We start from the raw sequence: 27,797 nt of genomic DNA, 5'->3' as shown, positions 1-27,797 counted from the left end.
GTTTCTTGCATCTTGAGGAGAGGCAATATAGAAACAAAACATTGCTTTGAATGCTCTGGTCAGGCTAGGATGAAAGCAGGGGATATGGACAAGTTCCTGAGGATCAATCCATGCTCTAACCTGTCAGAAGCCCATAAAGTTTTCTCTGAACATCATACAGAAAGACCAGTGTCTTTACTTTTAACCAATTATATGACATGCTTTGGGGCTATAATAAGTAAATCACTCTTTTCATCCCATTCCAATTGCTTCTGCTCTTTTTAGCTAATGCCTATCAAATTACTGAATAGTATTACTTTTAGATGATAAAGAATATATAGACTGAAGAACAACATAGATCACTTTCATTTATTACATGTTTAACTGAATTTTTTCAAATTACAGAATTCAACTCCAAAATAAGGCAACTAATGCCTGGTAAGCTGTTATTCACTTGCATTTTTCCCTCCTAAAATTTTAAAACAAATGAAAACAACACCTTAAAAGACATGTGAATAAGTTCAGTGCACTTTCAGTGGCTCACACACATGAGACAAAGACCACATTAATCCATTAAAAAAAAAATTGCTTGATATTTTAAAACACAAATGACATGAACTAAAATAAAGGAAAAAATAAAATACTGCATTTTAACCAAAGTTGTTTCCGTAGATTATAGAATATTTTTTTAAAATACTGCTCCACTGCAGAGCACATGCTGTGCTTGGCATGCTTGGCACATTAGCACTTGGTAACTGTTCAGCTTCCATCTGCAGTTTTTTTCAGAAGGACCCATTCTGAGGGCCCACACTCCCCTGCGACTAATTTACTCCTCTGGTGGAAGCCTGCTCCTTCCTCCTCCACTGTCTCTTAAGGCTTTCCTGTCTTCCCTTTCTTCTCCCCAGATTCACACTCATTGCCACCTGTGTTCTCAGCAAAGATGCCCAGCAGAGAACTCACCAACTGCATCTCCCCTCTGCAAGAGCTCTCACTCCAGATGTCACCCCTTTACTTGACTGAATTGTAAAATAAAGAGACGATCTTGCCCACAAAAAAATTTGTTCTTCCTACTTCACTGTCACATCTCCTACAATGCAGAAAAGGCTGGCGATGCCTCATCTAGAACTTAAAACATTCATTAGTTTAGGCAGAATATATACTGCTCTGAAGTTCTTTAAAATCTACTCCTTCCTATTATTGTTTTTAAAAACCATAAAAATATAAAAATGTAAACATTCTATTAAACATTCAGCAGAAATCCTTTTATCCTACTTTATGCAGTGGGTTTCAGAAAGAACAAAAGTGACACCATGTTCCCTCTGACAGACCCAAAATCATACTCCCAGCCCTAACCTACCATTACATATTTCCCACCATTAGCACTGTAGGCCAAGCGTGTCTCTCATGACAACTGCTGCTGCCACCCATGAACACCCTGTAACAAAGCAGCACAACAGCTCACTGTAATCTCTCCCAGCTAGCTGTCCACCTGCTTGTTGGGAACCTTACATCCACTGCTCCACACTCCAACCAGCCGTGGTGACCACACAAACAAATGGAAGCAGGGACACAAAAATATGAAGCACCTCTTTTGCTACACTCAACATTCCTTCGCAAAGTGAGAGGGCACTTCCTATCTCTTTGTCAGAGTATCAACAGAACTAGGTGGGGTGGGAGGGTGCTGCTGACAGAGGCAGCAATAAAGAGAAAGCCAACAGTGTCCACACTCTCCCAACATTCATATTCCTGTCATCATGACACTGCTGGGAGCTTGAGGATGAATCTGATATTCTATTCAAAAGGAAAAACCTACTCAGGAAATTCTAACCACTTCTCATTGCTCTTGTAGCAAGATTTTATTGCATGCTTTTTAGAAGTATGAAATTAACAAGGTATTTTTTTAATGAGTAACTTAAAAATCAATTTCTTAATGTGGCTTTTGTTTTTAGGGAGAGATATGCTAAACACAAATAACTAGTGAAGTCTATCAGCTTTGGGGAATTCCCTATCAGTTATGACTAATAAGACAACCTAAAACCACAATTTCACACCCAGATGATAAACAGTACCAATTAACCAGAGTATTAACTACAATGACTTAAAACTATATTACCTGAATAGTTTCTACCATGAAGTATCAGAAAAAGTGAAATAATAAATATTTTCCACAGCACCATAAGGTTTTATAAAATACTCCATTTTTAACATAAATGTATAATCATAAGATTCTGGGCTATCATTCATATTAGGCTTAACCTCTTTTACTGATAACAGTTCTGACAGAGGTCATATAGGCACAACTGTAACATGAAAATCATATATTTTACTGAAGAATCTGTATGGTAAACTTAGACTATCACTCTTCTCATTGCATCCATTGAGTACTAGTGGATTCAAAGGCCAGGAAAGATGGTTTTGCCATTTGTACTCTATTCACATATTTTAATGTGCCAAAAAAATCTAAGTGGTAACTAAGATATTTGCCATAACTAAAAAGTCCTTTTATACCTGTTTACTTTAGTACTGTGTGCTCTTAACAGGTTTTGTTTCTAAATGGTAATATTATGTAAATAGCTCTGAGTTTTGAAAACAAGAATACAATGATTCACTTTGAATTTTAAAAATTAATGCAAGTGGAAAACAAATTTTGTAGCCAAATTGTTTGCAATGATGTACATCAAGTTATAATAAAAACTCTGCCATAGATTGGTGGTGGTTTAGTCGCTAAGTCATGTCCAACTCTTTGCGACCCCATGGACTGTAGCCCACAAGGCTCCTCTGTCCATGGGATTTTCCAGGCAAGAATACTGGAGTGGGTTGCCATTTCCTTCTCCAGGGGATCTTCCCAACCCAGGAATCAAACCCAGGTCTCCTGCATTGCAGGTAGATTCTTTACTGACTGAGCTGTGAGGGAAGTCCATCTACCACAGATTGGATCCCCCAAAATCCAACGTGCTCACGGGTCTCCTGAAGTATTAGTATGTGCTGTGCCAACTTAGCTCAGTACTGATCTAAGCAAACATTATTGAAAGTAATGACTTGCTGAGCAAAAAGCATATACTGCATTCCAAAGCCAAGTATGAATTTGATTTGGGATTATTAAGTCCAAGTCTCCCCTCCATTAACACAGAAAACTGAGACCTGGCTTTACTATAAATCAGCTTTAACACTAGAGTAAATCTGCTATAAAATTATTTATAACAAAATAAATTATTTTCAGCCCCTCTACACTAAGTGATATATATAAATCATTAGCAGTTTATAACATTAGCTTAGGCCACTTTTTTAGGACCCAAACCTACTGTACAATCCTGAGTAAAAGGTTAGGGGTACAGTTTCTTGGGGATCTTTCTTGATCATGAACCATAAAGAAAACACATAAAACCACAACCTATAATAATCCCCATTTTCATTAGAAGTACCATTAATCCTTTTTACTTTGGTAGATAAGTTTATCTATGTAAACCATTTATTTTGATGGAGTAAAATATAAGCAGAGCTTTTGCTAGGATCCCTCCATCACTTTTTGACACTGATAAAGTAAATAGTCAGGAAGAGTAGAACAGGAGGATCTGAACCACAGGGCTAACATGTCACCATGAACTCGGAAATGCAGCAAGCAGGGGATGGATGGGAGCAGTCGACAGGCCAAGAGCCCTTCATTACCTACAACAAAACAAAATCAGAAATTCTTTAATACAAAAAGATTTCAAGAGACAGTTCTACAAAGAAGATATACAAATATCCAATAAGCATGTGAAAAGATACTCAACATCACTGATCATTAAGGACATACAAATCAAAACTAAAATGACATACTACTTCATACCCGTTAAAACAGCAATTATCAAAATTCTACTCTGGGGTATATAACTAAAAGAACTGAAAGCAGGGGCTCAAACACAGATTATTTCTTTATCCATATTCAAAGCAGCATTATTCAGAACAGCCAAAAGGAGGAAGCAAATCAAATGTCCATCAAAAGATTAACTGACAAATAAAATATGGTGTATTCATACAATGTGACTATATTTAGGCTTAAAAAAGGAAGGAAATTTTGACACATAACATGGATGAACCTTGAAGACATTAAAAGTGAAAGAAGCCAGTCACAAAAGGACGAATACTGGATGAGTCTACTTAGATGAGGTACCTAGAGTAGTCAAATTCATAGAGACAGAAAATAGGATGGTGGCTGCCAAGGGCTCCAGAGGAGAGGCAATGGAAAGTTAGTGCTTAATGGGTACAGTTTCAGTTAAGAAAGAAGAAAAGGTTCTGCAAATGATAGTGGTAATAGCTGCACAACAAAATTAAATATATTTAATGCCACTCACCAATACACTTAATGATCAAAATGGTAAAATTATGCTACGTATACTTTACCACAGAAAAAAATTTCTTCAGTAAAGTCTGCACAACACACTTATCAAAAAGATGCTCATAACAGGATATACATCCCTAAGAAATCAGATACTTTTAAGAGTTTGCCTTCTGATTGTAAGAAAGGCCCCATAAACATAAGACTGCCTTCTCAAAAACTCTACAAACCTATAATGTCAACAACATGAAGTCTTAGTTCCTGTTGCAGGGTCTTTAAGGTAGAATGCAGAGCAGCTTGAGATTCTGACATCTTTACATTTTGTTTCACATCATTTGCAAAGGATAACCAGAGTTTACCAAAGTCTTCAGCTGAGATTTTTAATGGCCTGAAAATAATTGTGAAAATTAGATTTATGTCCATAACAATGAAATGATTCTAAACAAATACAGTTCAACTGATTCATGGGAATAAAAAAAATCATTACAAATCTAAATCCTATGAAATCTATGTTTTTTAAACCAGATATGATCAGAATGCTTACCAACATCCTCTAACTTGAAGACAATGCTGAAAACAGATGTTATTACAGAACAAATGTCTTTTCAATAAATCACCCAGTTCTTTTTCTGTGCATTAGTCATTACAGTAAAATTTCACCAAATAATTTCATGAATCATTCAAATATAAAACTTTTCTTTCATGTATACTTTAGATTGGGGATTCCCAGGTGGCTCAGTGGGTAAAGAACCTGCCTGCAATGCCAGAGATGCCAGAGATATGGGTTCGATTCCTGGGTCAGGAAGATCCCCTGGAGAAGAGCACAGCAATCCACTCCAGTATTCTGGCCCAGAGAATTCCATGGACAGAGGAGTCTGGCGTGCTTCAGACCATGGGGTCACAAAGAGTCAAACATGACTGAAGCAACTGAGCACACATACTTTAGATTTGGGGATGAGATACTCTATCAAAGTCATGTACAAAAGTATGAATACAAAGATCCATCACCTTAAGCAAACTGGACCTAGAGAAAGAACTTTAATCAATCCAGTTTTTAAATGGTTCAAGCAGCTAAAGATCAAATAGCTATCCCAGATAACACTGGGATATCTCTGGGGGGAATAGGAAATTTTTATATTCTACTTACATTTTTCTATAACATTTAAATTCTTATAATAAGTACTGATTTTATAATTTAAAAAAAATTTTAAGATACACAGGATTTTACTCATAAGAACAGAATTGTTTCTGGAACATATGCTGTGCTTCTTCAAGTTACTAATATTCACCATGGGACATAACCTTCGTAGTCACAGAATGTAAGTTTTTTGAAGGCTGGATTTTATCTTTTCAGCACCACAGGTATAAATACATACTCTTTGACAGACTGATAAACATGTTCTTACTAAAAGACTTTGAAGAATAGGCAAAAATTATAGATGGATATGGAAGGTTAAAAAAATTTTTTTACAGATATTCATTGGTATTCTACATTCTTGCTTCAGGCATGCTTCATTTTAAAAAATGTTTGAACACAGTACAATATATTCATAATACTAAATGAGAGCAGAAGGGTTAAAAGATTGTTATCAACTATGTGGGTAGCACTGCACAATGTTAGTACAATAACTAAATACTGTATGTCTAATAAAAGCTTAATAACTTTACTGGTCATAGCAAACACCCTCTTCTAACAACACAAGAGGAGAATCTACACATGGACATCACCAGATGGCCAACACCAAAATCAGATTGATCATACTCTTTGCAGCCAAAGATGAAGAAGCTCTATACAGTCAGCAAAAACAAGACCGGGAGCTGACTGTGGCTCAGATCACAAACTCCTTACTGCCAAATTCAGACTGAAATTGAAGAAAGTGAGGAAAACCACTAGACCATTCAGGTATGATCTAAATCAAATCCCTTATCATTATACAGTGGAAGTGAGAAATAGATTTAAGGGACTAGATCTGATAGACAGAGTGCCTGATGAACTATGGATGGAGGTTCATGACACTGTACAGGAGACAGGGATCAAGACCATCCCAAGAAAAAGAAACGCAAAAAAGCAAAGTGGCTGTCTGAGGAGGCCTTACAAATAGCTGTGAAAAGAAGAGAAGCAAAAAACAAAGACGAGAAGGAAAGATATACCCATTTCAATGCAGAGTTCCAAAGAATAGCAAGGAGAGAGAAGAAAGCCTTCCTTCGTGATCAGTGCAAAGAAACAGAGAAAAATAATAGAATGGGAAAGACTAGAGATCTCTTCAAGGTGATTAGAGATACCAAGGGAACATTTCATGCAAAGATGGGCTTGATAAAGGACAGAAATGGTATGGACCTAACAGAAGCAGAAGATATTAAGAAGAGGAGGCAAGAATACACAGAAGAACTGTACAAAAAAGATCTTCATGACCCAGATAATCACGATGGTATGATCACTCACCTAGAGCCAGACATCCTGGAATGTGAAGTCAAGTGGGCCTTAGGAAGCATCACTACGAACAAAGCTAGTGGAGTGATGGAATTCCAGTTGAGCTATTTCAAATCCTAAAAGATGATGCTGTGAAAGTGCTGCACTCAATATGCCAGCAAATTTGGAAAACTCAGCAGTGGCCACAGGATTGGAAAAGGTCAGTTTTCATTCCAATCCCAAAGAAAGGCAGTGCCAAAGAATGCTCAAACTACCACACAACTGCACTTATCTCACACGCTAATAAAATAATGCTCAAAATTCTCCAAGCCAGACTTCAGCAATACATGAACCGTGAACTTCCATATGTTCAAGCTGGTTTTAGAAAAGGCAGAGGAACCAGAGATCAAATTGCCAACATCCATTGGATCATCGAAAAAGCAAGAGAGTTCCAGAGAAACATCTATTTCTGCTTTATTGATTATGCTAAAGCCTTTGACTGGGTGGATCACAATAAACTGCAGAAAATTCTGAAAGAGATGGGAATACCAGACCACCTGACCTGCCTCTTGAGAGATCTGTATCCAGGTCAGGAAGCAACAGTTAGAACTGAACATGGAACAACAGACTGGTTCCAAATTGGGAAAGGAGTACATCAAGGCTGTATATTGTCACCCTGCTTATTGAACTTATATGCAGAATACATCATGAAAAATGCTGGGCTGGATGAAGCACAAGCTGGAATCAAGATTGCTGGGAGAAATATCAATAACCTCAGATATGCAGATGACACTACCCTTATGGCAGAAAGTGAAGAACTAACGAGCCTCTTGATGAAAGTAAAAGAGAGTGAAAAAGTTGGGTTAAAGCTCAACACTCAGAAAACTAACATCATGGCATCCAGTCCCATCACTTCATGGCAAACAGATGGGCAAACAGTGGAAACTGTGGCTGACTTTAATTTTTTGGGCTCCAAAATCACTGCAAATGGTGACTGCAGCCATGAAATTAAAAGACGCTTAGTCCTTGGAAGGAAAGTTATGACCAACCTAGATAGCATATTAAAAAGCAGAGACATTACTTTGCCAACAAAGGTCCATCTAGTCAAAGCTATGATTTTTCCAGTAGTCATGTACGGATGTGAGAGTTGGACTATAAAGAAAGCTGAGTGCCGAAGAATTGATGCTTTTGAACTGTGCTGCTGGAGAAGACTCTTTAGAGTCCCTTGGACAGCAAGGAGATCCAACCAGTCCATCCTACAGGAGATCAGTCCTGGGTGTTCACTGGAAGGACTGATGAAGCTGAAACTCCAATACTTTGGCCATCTGATGCAAAAAACTAACTCATTTGAAAAGACCGTGATGCTGAGAAAGATTGAAGGCGAGTAAAGGGACAACAGAGGATGAGATGGTTGGATGGCATCACCGACTCAATGGGCATGAGTTTGAGTAAATTCCAGGAGTTGGTGATGGACAGGGAGGCCTGGTGTGCGGCAGTCCATGGGGTCGCAAAGAGTTGGACATGACTGAGCGACTGAATTGAACTGAAACATTAACATTAGTTTCTCTCAGAAGTTTTCCATAGGTTGACCAACCCCAATCTATACAGGGTCCCCCACACTGTAATCATCCATCACACCATTTACTTCCTGTTCATAGCACAATTCACAGTTATACATGCATTTGTATGACTGTTCAATATCTCTTCCTAGAATGAACCCTCTCCTCCCTTTGCGCTGTTATACTCCCTAGCACCTAGTACAGTGCTCTGTCCAGAGAAGAGCCTAGTAAATACTTGCTGAATGAACAACTTGAATTAATATTCAAAAAAATATTTACCTAATGAAATCTAACAGTGATAAGTTTACTGAAAATTCAAGCTGAACAGCGTGAGTGTCCATCACTTGATAAGTTATAAAACCAGACAGATTTCCTTCTGTAAAAGGGTCTTCCATCTGCACACTGTATTGGAAAATTTTGGTGCCTTCTGCTTCTATTATAGGCAAACAGCGTCCAGGTTGCTCAGTGACCTGTAAATAAAAGTAAAGTAAGTACTGAAGAAGGTATCAATATAGACTTTCAGATGAATACCGATATTCTATTTAACTGAAGTGGTACAAAAGCATACTATAGTGAGATAGTAATAACAAGCCACAACACAAGGATAACTGACAACTTCACTTGAGAAAAATTCACTAGCATAGATAATTAAGAAATAATAAGACATAGGTCAGAATTATGTAACAAACAGCATTACAATGAAAATGTCTGTGTGGTTTAACAACAACAACAACAACAACAACAAAAAACAGTCCTGTGGCTCTCAATACTAACTAGCAGCAGGTTTTTAAAGCTAGGAGAATTTAAAGAAAAAAAAAGCAAAACAGGTTTATCTTTCCCTCTCATTCTCTACCCTTACTCAAATCAAGTTCTGGTGGTAAAGCTCAGACAACTGAATTGGGTTTTGGTTTGTGTTTTTAGGTTTTTAGAATTAGGTGATTCTAATGCATATCTATGGGCTTCTCTGGTGGCTCAGCAGTAAAGAATCCGCTTACAATGAGGGAGCTGCAGGAGACGTGGGTTTGATCTCTAGGTCAGGAAGATGCCCTGGAGGAGGGCATGGCAACCCACTTCAGTATTCTTGCCTGGAGAATCCCAGGGACAGGGGCACGGCAGGCAACAGTCCATAGGGTCGCAAAGAGTCAGACACAACTGAAGCAACTTAACACAGCACAGCAACACAATGCACACATCTACTGTTAGGAATTTCTGCCAGGTCAGGCCTGGGTAACATCCCACTCGATGCATTCTAACTCATAGAAGAAACTGGATCAGTTTTCTCAGTCTTCTCCAATACAATCTTTATTATGTTCCCTGTCTCTTTTGAATGATTTGTCCCACTTAAATCTGTCACACCTTTCACTGTTTTTGCTAAAGAAGAAAAAAGGATGTGGGAGAAATTTATAAGCCATCAGAAGAGTCAACAGTAGAAACACTAAGGAAGTACTGTCCATTTAAGGCATAAATAATAAACCATTGATTGTCTTACCTTGAAATTTTCTGCAGGAGCAATTTCTAAGTTAGCATTTTTCAGTTCCAAACCACTCTTATTAAAAACTGACCAGACCACCAACAAACAATCATCTTTCCAAATTTTGTAAGAAGACACAGATATGGCTTCATTATTACAGACCTCCATAAAATCTGAATGTATGTGTTCAGTAGTTTCTTCCAACAAAGAAGAAGCTAAAGAGATTTCATTGGCAACTGAGGCTGGAGTGGCTTGAGGAGGGTGAAAAACTTCCAGGTTGTTATCAGCAAACAAAGAGGGTGCAGACAGCCTGCAATTTGAGATTTTCTCAACCAAGGGCAGTTCTGTCAGCGACTCAGAATCCAAAAGTTCTGAACTGAGAGAAAATTTCTTTAATTCTTTGTCTCCTCTATCCTGCAAATTATCCAAACAATAATCTTCTTCATAAGTCACATTTGATGAAGAACTAAAGGAAGAACGGATTATATTTTGATCAGTGGTTGTTTCCTCACTTTTGGTTTCTTTGATTTTTGATTTCCTTCTAAACTTGTGAGAAATGGTATCTGCTTTTCCGAGCTGCAAAGATAAAACATAAAAATACAAAAAGAAACCATTCTACTACGTCATGAGTCAAACTTTTCTAAAATAATTTCAAAGGAACAATGTAGTAACTAGCTAAGGTTCTACCTATTAGAGATGGATAAAATGTTAAGCCCTAAAATTCTGACAGCTACATAACTCTGAACTATTAAGCTAAATCTACTTCTCATTAAAAACACATAAAATCAGAAAAAGAAATAAGGTCAAAAAGTCAACAATGAACAATTCTAAATCTTGTTAGACTTCAGAATGCTAGAGTACAGAATTGCACAAATTAAAAACAGTGAGAAAGTTAGCAATTTTTTGTTTCCAGAGTTGTCCTGTAGAAGCTAAAATACCCTTAAACATAGGGATGGCTCAAACTTTGGTTCAGTAATCTATAATAGTCCTATTTTTATGACCTGTGAGTCAATAAACAGGGAAGAAAAACTGACTTTACCTTAATAATCAACTAGCACTGGCTAACTAGAACTCACAGAAGGAAAGAATTCTAAAAGTAACTAGTGAAATATGTTACAGACTCAGGGGATGGGAACAGCAAATTTGCTATTCTTGAGCTAAGCCTCCCAAGGAAATGGCTGCAAGAAGAGTGATGGCTCAAGCGCCCTCTTGCTTCACAAAGAGATGACTGGACGGCATCACCAATGCAATGGACATAAATTTGGGCAAACTTTGGGAGATGGTAAGGGACAGAGAGGCCTAGAATGCTATAGTCCATGGGGTTGCAAAGAGTCAGACACAACTGAGCAACTGAACAACATTATTACATGTATTATTAAAAAATAATACATGCTAATTTGCTTCCCTCCTTTCTGCATGATGCCATCTGAGTTATAACACAGTTCCTCACATAATTCAGGGCCCCCCGAAACAGGGAAATACACTCTTTTTACACTCTTTTTTTTCCAACTAACCTAGTGACAGCTGAAGAAAAAAGAAAAGTGTGAGGGGTAATGCAGAAAGGATTTAACCTAACTTAAATAGAAAAACATCCTACTTACATTTCTTATTTCAAGTCCACCAAATAAAAAAGAAAAGTCTAATTGATTTATCACCCTGAATGTTCTTCTGAGAAATACTCTGAAAGCTATGCACTTTGTTGAGAAGGTAGAAATCCTTCAACACCAGGAAAAAGGCTCACCAATCAGGGCTTCATAAGCCTTGGAGCACCCTGACCCTGATGTTCTCTGACCACTGAGAGCTTGCCCTATTAGTGACAGACCATTCAATGGAAACTTCACCACACCTGCTGGAACAGCTCATGGACTCAAGATCAGTGACTCTGCTGCTGAACTACACATGCTGAGACAACATTAAGATATATTAATTACCTATTAATACTTTTAGGATGAATTCAATTAACTTTTTCTGATTATCAAGTCTGACAAAAATAATCTCTGGAAAAGAAAGAGATACAGGCAAAGAATGTAGCCTAGAGACTTGACTAGTGTTGACAAAGATGGAGGGAAAATTCCACCAAGGGAGATGAAGGATGAAAAAAACTGTGATATAAAACTGAAGAAAATGTAGCTCTAATCATAATTTTGCACTAGGTAGGATCATCTGCCCACCAAATGGAAAATTACATATGGAATACACAGACACTCAAAAATAGCACCTGTCCTTCACTCCACAGTTTATTCTTTTATTAAGAGAATAATATATCATCATAAAAAGTTTTGTAAATCATCATAATCAAAATTTCTGAATATAATTATCACTTTTGTGTAATTCCTTTCAACCTCAATACACTTTTAACAGTTACAAGCAATATAAAAAATTAATATTCTAGGGTTTTTTTGCTTGATATATATATTTTTTAATTTTACAAGTATTTATCATTTTTAATGACAAAGTCATATTCAGTGCTAATATAATTTATGTACCCATTCTCTTAAGACATCTAAATTGATTCCTATTTTTCACTATTAAAAATAACTATTTTAAGAAGTACTTTTTCCACAGACACATCAATATTATTGAACTATTACCATTTTTAATTTCCATCAAGTCCCCTTTCCAGTGAGGCCTGTCCTTTCCACCAATGGGGGTGATAATACACATGGTCATATTTGCAACTTAGTCTGGGCTCTGACCCTTTCACTGACTAAACAGAACACCTGACTAAAGCTGAGCCAGTAAGATCTTCTCCTTCAGGAATATGTCACTGATGGCTCTGGGGCTGCGGGAGCCATTCCCACAGTGTGATAGATTAACAGTCATGAGCTTTTGTAGAGCCAGTTTTCTTGTTCAAAACAGGGGACATAAGATTCTCAGAGGAATATAACTGACTACTTACCAAATTGATTGTGCTTTCTGATCCTAGCCCAACAAACAATGATGATGCCAGCAGCTGCTTTTCTTTCTCCTCTTTAGATTGGATAAGGACTTGAGACGGATCCTTTTTTGCTACAGTTTGATCTACATTCTCCATCATTATACTCTCCTGAGGAACTGGCGGAGCTTCTGTTTCATCACCAGTTTTGCTTTCCTTCTTGGGAAGATAGCCCTCTTTTCCCCACAGTTTCTTTACACCTTCCAGCTTCAAGCCATTTGTCCTAAGGAGATTGATAATGAAATCAAGTCAGTTTAAATAACTGCTAAACAGTTACCTTCATGAGGCATTTTTTAAAACACATCCTTGTTGTCATCTTTTAGAAATAGCTTTCAGATTATATTCTATATGCCAGAAATAAAATTGAGATCTGCAGTTTTTAGTTAAAGCCAACTTTCCCCAACCCTCTAGCCAAAATATTTAATGCAACAGAACTCAAGGCTTAGTTTAAAATTTCAGATCATTTAATTTTCATTTAATTGTTTGAATAAGATGTCCAAAAACAGAAATACTATAAATCAGTTCCTTTCAATGTATGGACTTTTCAAAATTATCCTTATTTCTGATGGGTTAAAGATCAGAAATGACATAGTTTCATAGCTATAATCACTTAATGAAGGAATTAACACTCTATAAATTCACTACATAAAATCCTGTGGAAAGCAAAAAAAAAATTCATTCAAATCTACTCCTATGTGTAAATTTACCTTTAATCCAAAAGGTTTTCTTAATGTGAACACAATCTACATTTTCACCTATTATTGCTGTTGTTTAGTCACTAAGTCGTGTCCAGCTCTTTTGAGACCCAGTAGACTGTAGCCCGCCCAGCTCCTCTGTCCAAGGGATTTCTCAGATAAGAACAATGGAGTGGTTGCCATTTCCTTCTCCAGGGTTCTTCCTGACCCATGGATTAAACCCACATTCCTGCATTGGCAGGCAGATTCTTTACCACTGAACCACCAGAAAAGCCCCATTAACTACTATAATGTACATTAATAAAAATGAATGAGGTTTCATCTATAAAAGAAAAAAGTATTAATGATACTTTTGGAAAAAGCATGAATGTTAGGAGTTGATACCTGAGGTGAAGAAGAATAAAGCAGTGATTAGGATTAAGACTCATCTACTGTTGTCCCAAAAGCTACAGCTGCATATCATATATAAGTGCAGGCTCAAACAACCAAAGACTGCCTCTACTGTTTTCATTTAAGAACCATGTGTCCTTGGCACTGACTCATGTAAGTATCTCTGCCATGATCTAAAGCTGCATTTTTAAAATTTGTGCTACAAGATAGGCAGATCATGAAATGACTCTAAAATAAGATTTCAGAAATATCTGTACTGATTGTTATTTTACTTCATTCTACTTTGTGATTTGTTGGAATCATGGTCAGTTTGATTTTCTGTAATACGCCAGAAACAAAAAAAGATCATTATACTTCATACTGAGTGGAGAACTAATGCTATTCAGTACCAATTGTCCAAAAGAAAGTCTAATGTTAATAAAGAACGCCCTACAGGAAATCAGTCCATTCAACAAATGTTATTGTCAAATGTTCCTTTATAAATATCTTCATTTCTCTCTTTCAGGTACCAAAGAGTTTTCTTAAAAGTTAACAAACAAACAAAATCCTGTTATTTATCTATCAAACCTTTCAGAAGAAAACTGGTTGATCTTGTGTGAGCAGATAAAAAAGTCATCACGGGAGCCACTAAAATGACCCTAGCATCTCTAGGATGCTCAACAGCAACAAGGGATTCATGAATCCCCCAGGAGAATGACAGTGTTTCTGTAACCTTGTTTACCAAAACATATCCTTTAATTATTAAGGGATAGTTAAAAAAAAAAAAAAAAAAAAGAGCAACTCTCCAAATGATTCAAATATTAGTTTAATAAAAAAATAAAAGTAAGTGTAGTATATCCTGGGATGTTCCATCCAGATCCCCCTTCAATGAAGGAGTCACTGGTGCAGCTGCTGGGAGTGTAGAATCCTTAGGGATTTGCCTCAGTTGCAGAGTCACATGAGTTGCAGAACATGCCCTTTTCCCAGGCCACCCACATCCAATAATTAATGAACAGACATATAGAGTCCTGGCTACCCATTTCAGCCCAACTCAAGACAGCTCTGATGGGCCATTCTAGCTCCAGAGCTTCCAAGGGAGTTGGCAGACACTGTTGTTAGCAACAACATTGATTCCAGACTTCTTATTCTGCCCAACCCTCTTCTTTTCCCTCCCTTCCACAGTTGATGATGCCAAGGACTTTCCTTAATATTTTGCATTAAATTCCATCTCCAAATGCACTTCCCAGGGAATTCAACCCACAATAACCAGCAAAAATGAGAAAGAGAAGGAAGATGGAGCCTGCATTGTTGTCGTTCAGTTGCTAAGTTGTGTCCAACTCTGTGGCCCCATGAACTGCAACATGCTAGGCTTTCCTGTGCTTCACTATCTCTTGGAGTCTGATCAAACTCATGTCCATTGGGTCACTCATGCCATCCAACTATCTCATCCTCTGTAACAGGCACACACGTCTATCGATTCAGTTCAGTTCAGTCGCTCAGTCATGTCCAACTCTTTGCGACCCCATGAATCGCAGCACGCCAGGCCTCCCTGTCCATCACTAACTCCCAGAGTTCACTCAAACTTACGTCCATCGAGTCGGTGATGCCATCCAGCCATCTCATCCTCGGTCATCCCCTTCCCCTCCTGCCCCCAATCCCTCCCAGCATCAGAGTCTTTTCCAATGAGTCAACTCTTCTCATGAGGTGGCCGAAGTACTGGAGTTTCAGCTTTAGCATCATTCCTTCCAAAGAACACTCAGGGCTGATCTCCTTTAGAATGGACTGGTTGGATCTCCTTGCAGCCCAAGGGACCCTCAAGAGTCTTCTCCAACACCACAGTTCAAAAGCATCAATTCTTCGGTGCTCAGCCTTCTTCACAGTCCAACTCTCACATCCATACATGACTACTGGAAAAACCATAGCCTTGACTAGACGGACGTTTGTTAGCAAAGTAATGTCTCAGCTTTTTAATATGCTATCTAGGTTGGTCGTAACTTTCCTTCCAAGGAATAAGTGTCTTTTAATTTCATGGCTGCGATCACCATCTGCAGTGATTTTGGAGCCCCAAAAAAGAAAGTCTGACACTGTTTCTACTGTTTCCCCATCTATTTCCCATGAAGTGATGGGACCAGATGCCATGATCTTCGTTTTCTGAATGTTGAGCTTTAAGCCAACTTTTTCACTCTCCTCTTTCACTTTCATTTAGAGGCTTTTTAGCTCCTCTTCACTTTCTGCCATAAGGGTGGTGTCATCTGCATATCTAAGATTATTGATATTTCTCCTGGCAATCTTGATTCCAGCTTGTGCTTCTTCCAGCCCAGCGTTTCTCATGATGTACGCTGCATAAAAGTTAAATAAGCAGGGTGACAATATACAGCCTTGATGTACTCCTTTTCCTATTTGGAACCAGTCTGTTGTTCCATGTCCAGTTCTAACTGTTGCTTCTTGACCTGCATATAGGTTTCTCAAGAGGCAGGTCAGGTGGTCTGGTATTCCCATCTCTTTCAGAATTTTCCACAGTCTATTGTGACCCACACAGTCAAAGGCTTTGGCATAGTCAATAAAGCAGAAATAGATGTTTTTCTAGAACTCTCTTGCTTTTTCCATGATCCACTGGATGTTGGCAATTTGATCTCTGGTTTTCTACAACCAGCTTGAACATATGGAAGTTCATGGTTCACGTATTGCTGAAGCCTGGCTTGGAGAATTTTGAGCATTACTTTACTAGCATGTGAGATAAGTGCAATCGTGTGGTAGTTTGAGCATTCTTTGGCATTGCCTTTCTTTGGGATTGGAATGAAAACTGACCTTTTCCAGTCCTGTGGCCACTGCTGAGTTTTCCAAATTTGCTGGCATATTGAGTGTAGCACTTTCACAGCATCATCTTTCAGGATTTGAAACAGCTCACCTGGAATTCCATCACCTCCACTAACTTTGTTTGTAGTGATGCTTCCTAAGGCCCACTTGACTTCACATTCCAGGATGTCTGGCTCTAGGTGAGTGATCATACCATCGTGATTACCTGGGTCGCGAAGATCTTTTTTGTACTGTTCTTCTGTGTATTCTTGCCACCTCTTCTTAATATCTTCTGCTTCTGTTAGGTCCATACCATTTCTGTCCTTTATCAAGCCCATATTTGCATGAAATGTTCCCTTGGTATCTCTAATCACCTTGAAGAGATCTCTAGTCTTTCCCATTCTGTTGTTTTCCTCTATTTCTTTGCACTGATCACTGAGAAAGGCTCTCTTATCTCTCCTTGCTATTCTTTGGGACTCTGCATTCAGATGCTTATATCTTTCCTTTTCTCCTTGGCTTTTCGCCTCCCTTCTTTTCACAGCTATTTGTAAGGCCTCCCCAGACAGCCATTTTGCTTTTGCATTTCTTTCCCATGAGGATGGTCTTGATCCCTGTCTCCTGTACAATGTCATGAACCTCTGTCCTTAGTTCATCAGGCACTCTATCTATCAGATCAAGTCCCTTAAATCTATTTCTCATTTACACTGTATAATCATAAGGGATTTGATTTAGGTCATACCTGAATGATCTAGTGGTTTTCCCTACTTTCTTCAATTTAAGTCTGAATTTGGCAATAAGGAGTTCATGATCTGAGCCACAGAAATTTTCACTATCACACATTACATATAGAAAGTCTAAATAGGAAGTATATGAGAGCAGCACAAAGTCATTTCACACAGAAAATATGCTTCTTTCTGACATGAAACACTGTAAAAAAATTTTAAACATGAGTCATGTTTGCCTGGATTTTGACAATAATAATGTTAATATAATACATGGTATACCTTTGTGCTATTTTTAATCAGGCCATGCAAACACAGATGTAAATTATGGCCAAACAATCTTCAAAACTGCTGCCTGCCAGGCTCCTCTGTCGATGGAATTCTCCAGGCAAGAATACCGGAGTGGGTAGCTGTTGCCTTCTTCGGGTGATCTTCTCAACCCAGGGATCAAATCCAGGTCTCTCACACTGCAGGTGGATCCTTTACAATCTGAGCCACCACTGAAGCCCAGTGAAGCAATCTTCAGAAGGGGCTTCCCTGGTACCTCAGCTGGTAAAGAATCCGCCTGCAATGCAGGAGACCCTGGTTCAATTCCTGGGTCAGAAAGATCCTCAGAAGAAGGGATAGGCTACCCACTCCAGTATTCTTGGGCTTCCCTGGTGGCTCAGCTGGTAAAGAATACACCTGCAATGTGGAAGACCTGGGTTCGATCCTTGGTTTGGGAAGATCTCCTGGAGAAGGGAAAGGCTACCCACTCCAGTATTCTGGCCTGGATAATTCCATGGACTATATAGTTCACGGGGTCAAAAAGACCTGGACACAACTGAGCGACTTTCACTCACTCACTCAACATTCAAAGATTGGGAATATACTTTGAGCTCCAGAAATTCCGATTCGAGCTAGGGTGCTGCTTTACAATAGGACTTAAGGTAAGAAATTCTAAATTGGCTTGCTATACTTTATTCTGGTTCAGACGGTAAAGCGTCTGCCTACAATGTGGGAGACCTGGGTTCAATCCCTGGGTTGGGAAGATCTCATGGAGAAGGAAATAGCAACCCACTCCAGTATTCTTGCCTGGAAAATCCCATGGACAGTGGAACCTGGTAGGCTACAGTCCATGGGGTCGCAAAGAGTCAGACACGACTGAGCGACTTCACTTTATTCTCAGCTTGCCAGAGACTGAAAAAGAACCATCATCTCCTCTCTAAAGCTGATGCACCTTGCCAATTACCACACAGGTTCCTAATCTGAAATAATGCGTGAGCTGTGGTCCTTTTTAGATAGAAATTTTAAATTCATCCCTCACACTGCATTTCATGATAATATGGCATATGTATAACTCCTTAGCAGCTTTGCCAAATGTCTTTTCTCTGAGTGCGGTACATGTACACGTATAGGATTCACAAGGTCCTGTCAAGTTCCCCAGAGCCTAGTTCCAACACTAAAAGCAGATGCCATCATCTGTTGTTCAGTAAAAGGGACTACATTTCCTCCCTGGATTGGGAGGGTTTGGGTTTTCTGTTTCTCCTTGCCTTGCCTCTCTATTCCCTGTCTAAGGTGGTGGTATCACCACCACCACCATCATATGTTCATGGACCATATCTGCACCCCATGCTTGTAATGCTGACATTAAATGTCTGGGAAAGAAAAGGGTGTCAACAGAGCAGGGGTAAAAAAGGCTAGGAAAGAGGTTTTGAACATATGCCATTTCACTCAGCATATCATTCTATGTTTCTCACAGACTGTCATTCTTCTGATAAATCCTTATAACCATCTCACTGGAAGGCTGACAAATACAAAGATGAACATAAAATAAGGTCACTGAGTCAGTTCAAATGTCATCGTTCATATGAGATTTTATCATTTATTTCAACAATGCTGCCATTATACAAAATATTTCTGAATTCTTTTAGAAGAAGCTCCTTCACAAACAAGAATGCTATTTTCATTATTTTATGTCACATTGGTATACTGACCAGTTATCCAGATTGACTACTACTTTTATGTAGTAAATTCAGCTTTTAGTTAATAACAATACTGACAGCAATGACAATTATTAATTATATTAGCTACCACTTATCAATCACTTATTATGTATTGGGTTGTACAAGGCACTTTGCATACATTATCTCATTTTATTAACTTGATCATAATTTCTAATTTATTCATATTTCAAAAATAAAAATTACCTAAAAGGATGGAGATTTGGTTCCATGTTTAGACGTTTAGACAAATGTATCACCAAATTTCAAGGCCTGTAAAGAGGCTCTGAAAGCATTCTGAACAAAATATACAGCTTTCTCAAGTAAAGTCTGTCACCTGATTTTATGTTCATCTATGCATTTGTCAATTTCCAATGAGATGGTTTTAAGAAGTAGATTATGAGGAATGTGGAATGATACGTTGAATACTCACCTGGGTATATAAGTTCTGATACACTACTTTAAAAATGTGTGTGTGTATACACAATATATAGTAATAACACACACAAAGTGTGTATACTTTCTATACTGTCTTGGAAGCAAGCTCTCTTAAAAGTATAACGACAGGCTGTACACTATCAGTACTTTGAAAGCAATAAATAGAAACAATAACCCATGCAGAATTTAGCTTTCAGGAACCCTTCAACATTTAAAGACATTTAAACACACCCATGTTCTCAATTTTAATCAGAAAGGGACTTACTCTTTTAGTCCGGTCTCTGTACTATTCCCAGATATATCTGAACCAAGAGAAATGCCAGCAGGAGACTGTCGTCCAGTGAAGCCAGATGAAGAAAAAGAGAGTCCATATGGTTCAAAATTGAGAACTAGAATTTTAAAACAAAAACAGAGGTTCATATTTAAAACAAAGCAAAAATTATGAAAAAAAAAGCAAAAATTATCAAAGGCACCATTTAATACTGAAATAAAATAACTGAATACTAGGATTCAGTGACAATTTTTAAACTGGAAAAGGCTTGGGAAATAATCTAATCAAATATTTATAGTAATAATAATAACAAAGCAGCTATTATTTATTGAATCTCTACTACAGTTTTCAGACAATTAATTTATCAAAGACAGTCTTTCATGTTTTTTACTTCCCTTCAAAGCTAAAAACAATTCAACCAGGAAAGACAACTGATAAGTCAGGTCTACTGAAAAGTTGCTCTTTCACTGTGTTTTTGTTTCACAAAATGCTCTTAGGCACATTCCTGTATCAACTGGTCTGATGGGACCCTCAATGTAAAATCTCCCTTACTGACAAAGAACAAGGTTTACCCAGGTTCAGATTTCTTTGAGTCTGTATACCCAAATGATTCATCTAGAGCCACAAAATTCATATTGTGATTGTGGTAGAGCACATATTGATATCCACTCTCCTCTTCTTTATAAGTTATAGAACCTTCCATTCTTAACTAGGTAAATAGCCACCCAGAAAAGAGATAACATTTCCAGACTCTTCTACCATGTGACTGAATTCTGACCAATGAAATTATATGCACATTTTGTGCACAACTTCTGGAAGGAATCCTCCTGAAGGAGAAAAACTTCCTCTCTTCCTTCCTCTTTTATGTTCATAAAGCCATCATCAATACTAGGCTGCCTACTTCCAGATTTCTTTAATGGGAAAAAGCAATACCCTGTGCCTTGCATAAGGCCCCATTTTCAAATATGCTATTTAACTAAATTTAATCCTAAATGGCACATTATCTCTTTGGATTGACTATTTACAATACAAAGTGAAGTTGCTCAGTCGTGTCTGACTCTGCGATCCATGGTCTGTAGACTGCCAAGCTCCTCCATCCATCGGATTTTCCAGGCAAGAATACCAGAGTGGTTTGCCATTAAAGACTTTCTTAAATAATAAAAAGTATCTCAGAAAATAAAATGTAAACTTCTGCAATTATTATCCTCTTTTACAAATGAGGAAACTGTAGTCAAGAGCCTACAATGAAGACACCCAAGAGTAACAAGACAAGAAATGGAAGAGGCAGACAACATCAGATACTCTGGTTCCAGAACTACACCCTCAATCATATTACACACTGTCTCCTTCAAAGGAACACCACCTAATCTAAAGTGTACTAAATAAATCAGCCTGTTTGTTAGCTAAATGAAAGATACAGAAGAGAACTACTTCTCAGTAGAAAAAAATAATGGGCTCATTAATAATAATCAAGAGAACCAGTTCTTGATGTAGGTTGGGTGTTAACTAGATTGTGAAATAGAACTTTCTTTTGTCTATAAAGTGAACATCAGCAGTCTCCAAGATAACCAAGAATCAGCTGACTTCACAGAATCTACAAATCTTTTTATACCCACAACCAGGCTTTCAGAGACACAGATACAAAAGGTATAGGAGTAAGACTCAAAAATCTGTATCATTTTTTCAGAACCCTGTGATTCTGATTCTTAATCATGTTTGGAAACCACTTGTCTAAGTCATTCTAAGGTCCTTTTCAGCTAGAATATCCTCTCAAAAATTTTAAGCTTTCAAATCATTTGGTTTAACCTTCTATCCCATATTGGCCTCTTTTAAATAGCATCTGTGACAGTCAGCCATCCAGCCTCTGTACTGACACTTCAGTAATAGTAGAGCTCAAGAAATGTTTTAAGAGTTTAAGACAAAGAGCACATTAAGATAAGTTTAAGCAAAGACCAGAAAGAATTCAAAATTAGAGGTAGAAAAGACTAGACATGAAAGAGGACAATATCTGGAGAATAGTCAGATAAAATTCTGATTGTGATACAGAAGAATTAAAGATTGTCATCTAAGAAAGGCTGAGAAAGGCTTAACATTGAGAATAACATTCAAACCACATTATTTTCATTAAGTGAAAATTTCTCAAGATTCTTACAGAGATAAATGACTAGAGAGACAAAAATTGGAGAGAGTTAACTAGATGAATATGTGCAAACTGAGGAGCAGGAAGAGAATAATGCTATACAGAGAGTCAGGAGAAGACAGAAGATGGCTGAGCTGAAAGTTAACAGATATGTAGAAGTTAACCAGATGAAGGGCAATTCATACAGAAGAGAAAGCATGAGCCAGAAGCAGAGAGAGTCCTTGGGAGTTGGGAGCTACCAAGAGAAATTCAGGTGAGAAATAAAAATATAAACTATCCTGGGCATAAGTAATTCAATATTTAATTTGTTTGTATCCTTCACAACTTTAGAGGCCTTGACTATATTCACATTCCTTCTTTATCTAATCTTGTACTGCAGTTATTTTATACCTTGATCATTTGGCTATACTTCTCTGACTACCCCCAGCTCTTATTAATTTTATTTTTTGAGAGACCAACAGTCTCAACTTGATGTGGTTTTCAAAAATCCTTAATTTTGTAGACAGGAGTTGCTGCTGCTGCTGTTCAGTTATTAAGTGGTGTCCAACTCTTTGTGACCCCATGGACTGCATGCAGCATACAGTCTTCCTTGTCCTCCACTATCTCCTGGAGTTTGCTCAAACTCTTGAGTCGGTGATGCTCTCTAACCAGCCCATCTTCTCCTGCCCCCTTCTCCTTTTATCTTCAATCTTTTCCAGCATCGGAGTCTTTTCCAATGACTCAGCTTTTCACATCAGATGGTCAAAGTATTGGAGCTTCAGCATCAGTCCTTCCAATGAATATTCAGGGTAGAATTCCTTTAGGATTGACTGGTTTAATCTCCTTGCTGTCCAGGGGACTCTCAAGAGTCTTCTCCAGCACAATTCAAAACCATCAATTCTTCAGTGCTCAGCTTTCTTTAAGGTCCAACTCTCACATCTGTACAGGACTACTGGAAAAACCATAGCTTTGACTACATGGACCTTTGTTGGCAAAGTGATATCTCTGCTTTTTAATATGTCATCTAGGTTTATCACAGCTTTCCTTCCAAGGAGCAAGTGTCTTTTAATTTCATGGCTGCAGTCACTGTCCACAGTGATTCTGGAGTTCAAGAAAATAAAATCACTGCTTCCACTTTTTTTCCCATCTATTTGCTATGAAGTGATAGGACTGGATGCCATTATCTTTTTTTTTTTTAACAGAATAATCCACACTGATTCTTCAATGTTTCTCTTAGGTATAAACTGGTAGTAAGTTTGTTCCTCACTATCCCACCTATTTTTGCCAATTCTTAGTATCTTACAATATTTTTCTGAAATTTGTTGTTAACATGCTTGGCATTTTTCTACCCAAGAGAGTGAAGTACTGTATCCCTCATAAAAGTGACATTTAACTATAAATTATTTACAAAAATTTCAAACAAGATCAGCATCAGAACCAACTGACACTTAAAAAATTCCAGAATTAACAACTTTTTAAGCTGAAAATACCTGTTTTTCACCAACTTTTTACTTCCTGTCATTGCCATCAAATCATAAGATGCATGATTTTATAACTTACCCTCAAGTACTTACTAAAGCACTTACTATGTCCTGTCTTATAACTGAGTCCCTTTCCATGATGGAACAGACAGTCTAGGCTCATGAAATTTCAATTCTACCTTAGGGAACTTGTAAGAAATAGATTTGGAAGGAGAGGGGAAGAGCCTAATTTGACAGTTTAACTCCATTTATAACAATGAATCTATGATTAAAAATGTACTTGGCAAATTAATATACTAGCTTGAGGAGTTTCAGGGCTATTATATTTGTCTCAGCCACTTAACTTATTTTAAGAAGTCAGGGAGTGCCAGAAATTAGGCCCCTTGTCCTACCTCCCCTTCCCTATTCTAGCCTTGAATTGCAGTAATAACAGCAACTGATGGGGAATACCTGGTGGTCCAGTGGCTAGGGCTGCGCACTTCTGCTGCAGGGAGCACAAATTCAATCCCTGATGGGGAACTAAGATCCCATATGCCATAAAGCACAGCCAAAAAAAAAAAAAAGAGCAACTTATAACCCCCAAACATTTGAAAATAAGGAAATATGGCAACTGGACCATGTCTCCCACTCTGGAACTGTGCATTTTTCACTCTGTGCCTTGGATGTCATAAGACATGCACTAGAGTCAGAGGTTGGGTAATTATAATTTAAAATTTTTATTTCCCCCTCTATATATTCTATCAATATATGAGGGTTAAATAAGAAGGAAACTGATTATCCTTTGACGGAAAATTGAACTTTCTACACCATTAGGTATCATTATACAAAATAATGTATTAAACTATAAAGAGAGCTGAGCACTAAAGAATTGATGCTTTTGAACTGTGGTTTGGAGAAGACTCTTGAGAGACCCCTGGACTGCAAGGAGATCCAACCAGTCCATCCTAAAGGAGATCAGTCCTGGGTGTTCGTTGGAAGGACTGATGTTGAAGCTGAAATTCCAATACTTTGGCCACCTGATGCGAAGAGCTGACTCATTGGAAAAGACTGTGATGCTGGGAGGGATTGGGGGCAGGAGGAGAAGAAGATGGTTGGATGGCATCACCGACTCAATGGACATGGGTTTGGGTGGACTCAGCGTTAGTGATGGACAGGGAGGCCTGGCGTGCTGCGGTTCATGAGGTCACAAAGAGTCGGACACGACTGAGCAACTGAACTGAACTGAAACCTTAAAAGAGAAAATACTTCTACTTCTGCAAAAAAATACCATCAAGTCAATTATATAAATGTTTATACTTTTTGGTTTTATCGTAGGATCATCCATTTACTTGAAATATATGCCTAGCACAGAGCCTGAATTAACAAGTACTCAACAAAATCATTAAAGAATGAATAGAAGGCAATGGCACCCCACTCCACCCCTACTCTTGCCTGGAAAATCCCATGGATGGAGGCGCCTGGTAGGCTGCAGTCCATGGGGTTGCTAAGAGTCGGACACGGCTGAGCGACTTCACTTTCACTTTTTACTTTCATGCATTGGAGAAGGAAAGGGCAACCCACTCCAGTGTTCTTGCCTGGAAAATCCCAGGGACAGGGGAGGCTGGTGGTCTGCCATCTATGGGGTTGCACAGAGTCAGACACAACTGAAGTAACTTAGCAGCAGCAGCAGCACAACAAAAAAGGACCTTTTAGCATTAAACTTTTTAGTATTAACATTCTGAATTCCTATATATATGTCAACGGTCTCCCTTTATTCATATCCCATCCACCATCAAATATTTCTATACTCTCCTCTTGACTAAAATCATGAGAGAAGTCTTTCCCTGATACCCTACATTTTTAAAATATAAAGTTATTATTTCCTTTCTTAGCCATTACTAAACTCACTAATTAGATATACAAGATTGTTCAGAATGAAAATGAAACTCACTAGTCCACAGTAACCAGTAACCATTTTTTTTCTGAAGCTTTTCTGCAGGTATGCTCACAGGAACATCTGTCAGCCCTTTAGTACAGTGACCAAAATGATAATTCTACCTTCAAGTTCTTAAAATTATAGGATGATCTGAGGCACTTATGTACATGAAAACTATGACTTTTGGAACCCCTCTTTTTTTTTTCTGTTTACCCCAAATAAGGCCAGGGTGAACAAGTCACAAGCAGATTTAAAGTGGGATAATAAATCTTCTCAGTTATATACTTACATGACTATGATATCAATTACATGAAAAAGTGATGTCCCTACAATGTAACTTATTATAAACTTTGAAAAATTACCTTTTTCCTGAGAAAGCTTTTCCTCCTGCCGTTGGTGGTGAGGTTTGTAAGGCGCTGCCCCCTGTGTTAGTTCTTCAGCCACAAAACCATCCAGAAAAGATAAGGAAGCATCTACCTAAATAAATCAAAAATTAGGAATTAAAACACCTAGCCTACACAGTAGACTACACAATCATATAAGTAAATTTAGCCCACATTTCCTAAAAATAATTTTAAAGTGAAAAACAGAACTTCAATTCTAAATTGCTACTCAACTCTCTAGCTTTCTGAAGTATCAATAATCAAATCCCTCAGCTCTAAGAATCTAACAATATAAGTCATTTGTACTTATTATTAATTCACTGCACTGCAGAATACATTTTTGAGCATCCAATATATTAAAGAATCATGTTGGATGCTAATTATTCAGAAAAGGGAAGACACAAGACCTGCCCTCATGAGACTTGTAACTTACTAGAGGAGAAGACATATACACTATGCACTACACTGTCTTCATTAGTTTCCTCCTGCTGGGGGCTAAAAACAAGGTGGTGGCAAAGGCTAGTTCCTTCTGGAGGCTCCAGGAGAGAACAGGTTCCTTGTCTCTTTCTAGAGGCATTCCTCAGCTTATGGGTATATCACTCCAATCTCTGCTTCTATTGTTACTTTGCCTTCTCCTCTCTGACCTCTTGTCTCACTTTTATAAAGACACTTCATGATTATATCATGCCTACTCAGATAATCCACGTTAATCTCCCCATTACAAAATTCTTAATCAAACCTACAAAGTCCCTTTTAGCACATAAAGTAACATATGCACAGGCTCTGGGCTTCTCAGGTGGCACTAGTGGTAAAGAACCCATCTGAGAATGGAGTTATAAGAGACACGGGTTTGATCCCTGGGTCAGGAAGATGCCTTGGAGGAGGGCATGACAACCCACTCCAGAATTCTTGCCTGGAGAATTCCAAGGACAGAGGAGCCTGGTGGGCTACAGTCCATGGGGTTGCAGAGTCAGACACAACTGAAGCGACTTAGCACACACACACATATGCACAGGCTCCAGGGATTGAGATGTGAATATCTTGGGGAGGGCTGTTATCCAGCCTCCCACACTGATTTCACTATCTTATTCCTTTCAACAGCAACAGTTCAACAGCAACAGAACTGGACATGGAACAACAGACTGGTTCCAAATAGGAAGAGGAGTACATCAAGGCCGTATATTGTCACCCTGCTTATTTAACTTATATTCAGAGTACATCATGAGAAACGCTGGGCTGGAAGAAGCACAAGCTGGAATCAAGACTGCCGGGAAAAATATCAATAACCTCAGATATGCAGATGGCACCACCCTTATGGCAGAAAGTGGAAAAGAACTAAAGAGTCTCTTGATGAAAGTGAAAGAGGAGAGTGAAAAAGCTGGCTTAAAACTCAACATTTAGAAAACTAAGATCATGGCATCCAGTCTCATCACTTTATGGCAAATAGATGGGGAAACAGTAGAAACAATGGCTGACTTTATTTTTCTGGGCTTAAAAATCACTGCAGATGATGACTGCAGCCGTGAAATTAAAAGACGCTTACTCCTTGGAAGGAAAGTTACGACCTACCTAGACAGCATGTTAAAAAGCAGAGACATTACTTTGCCAACAAAGGTCTGTCTAGTCAAGGCTATGGTTTTTCCAGTGGTCATGTATAGATGTGAGTTGGACTATAAAGAAAGCTGAGCGCTGAAGAATTGATGCTTTTGAATTGTGGTGTTGGAGAAGACTCTTGAGAGTCCCTTGGATTGCAGGGAGATCCAACCAGTCCATCCTAAAGGAGATCAGTCCTGGGTGTTCATTGGAAGGACTGAAGTTGAAGCTAAAAATCCAATACTCTGGCCACCTGATGTGAAGAGCTGACTCATTGGAAAAGACCCTGATGCTGCGAAAGATTGAGGGCAGGAGGAGAAACGGACAACAGAGGACGAGATGGTTGGATGGCATCACCGAC

The 27,797-nt window shown here is 38.3% G+C and overlaps 1 protein-coding gene across 1 annotated transcript in view; it reads right to left on the bottom strand.

The window, feature by feature from the left end:
- Nucleotides 1-334: 334 nt before the first annotated feature.
- Nucleotides 335-27,797, bottom strand: part of AP4E1 (adaptor related protein complex 4 subunit epsilon 1) — a 70,538-nt gene continuing 43,075 nt past the window's right edge. Inside the window, exons 15-21 of the mRNA XM_040226510.1 lie at nt 25,823-25,937; nt 19,940-20,063; nt 12,637-12,895; nt 9,756-10,313; nt 8,546-8,736; nt 4,528-4,685; nt 335-3,645 (exon numbers count right to left, since the gene is read on the bottom strand). Coding sequence (XP_040082444.1) covers nt 3,485-3,645; nt 4,528-4,685; nt 8,546-8,736; nt 9,756-10,313; nt 12,637-12,895; nt 19,940-20,063; nt 25,823-25,937 — 1,566 coding nt within the window. The 3' untranslated portion in view covers nt 335-3,484. The remainder of the gene's footprint in view (nt 3,646-4,527; nt 4,686-8,545; nt 8,737-9,755; nt 10,314-12,636; nt 12,896-19,939; nt 20,064-25,822; nt 25,938-27,797) is intronic.

This window comes from Oryx dammah, unplaced genomic scaffold (assembly GCF_014754425.2).
Source record: "Oryx dammah isolate SB20612 unplaced genomic scaffold, SCBI_Odam_1.1 HiC_scaffold_26, whole genome shotgun sequence".
Lineage (NCBI taxonomy): Eukaryota > Metazoa > Chordata > Mammalia > Artiodactyla > Bovidae > Oryx > Oryx dammah.
This window is presented reverse-complemented; position numbering and strand designations above follow the sequence as displayed.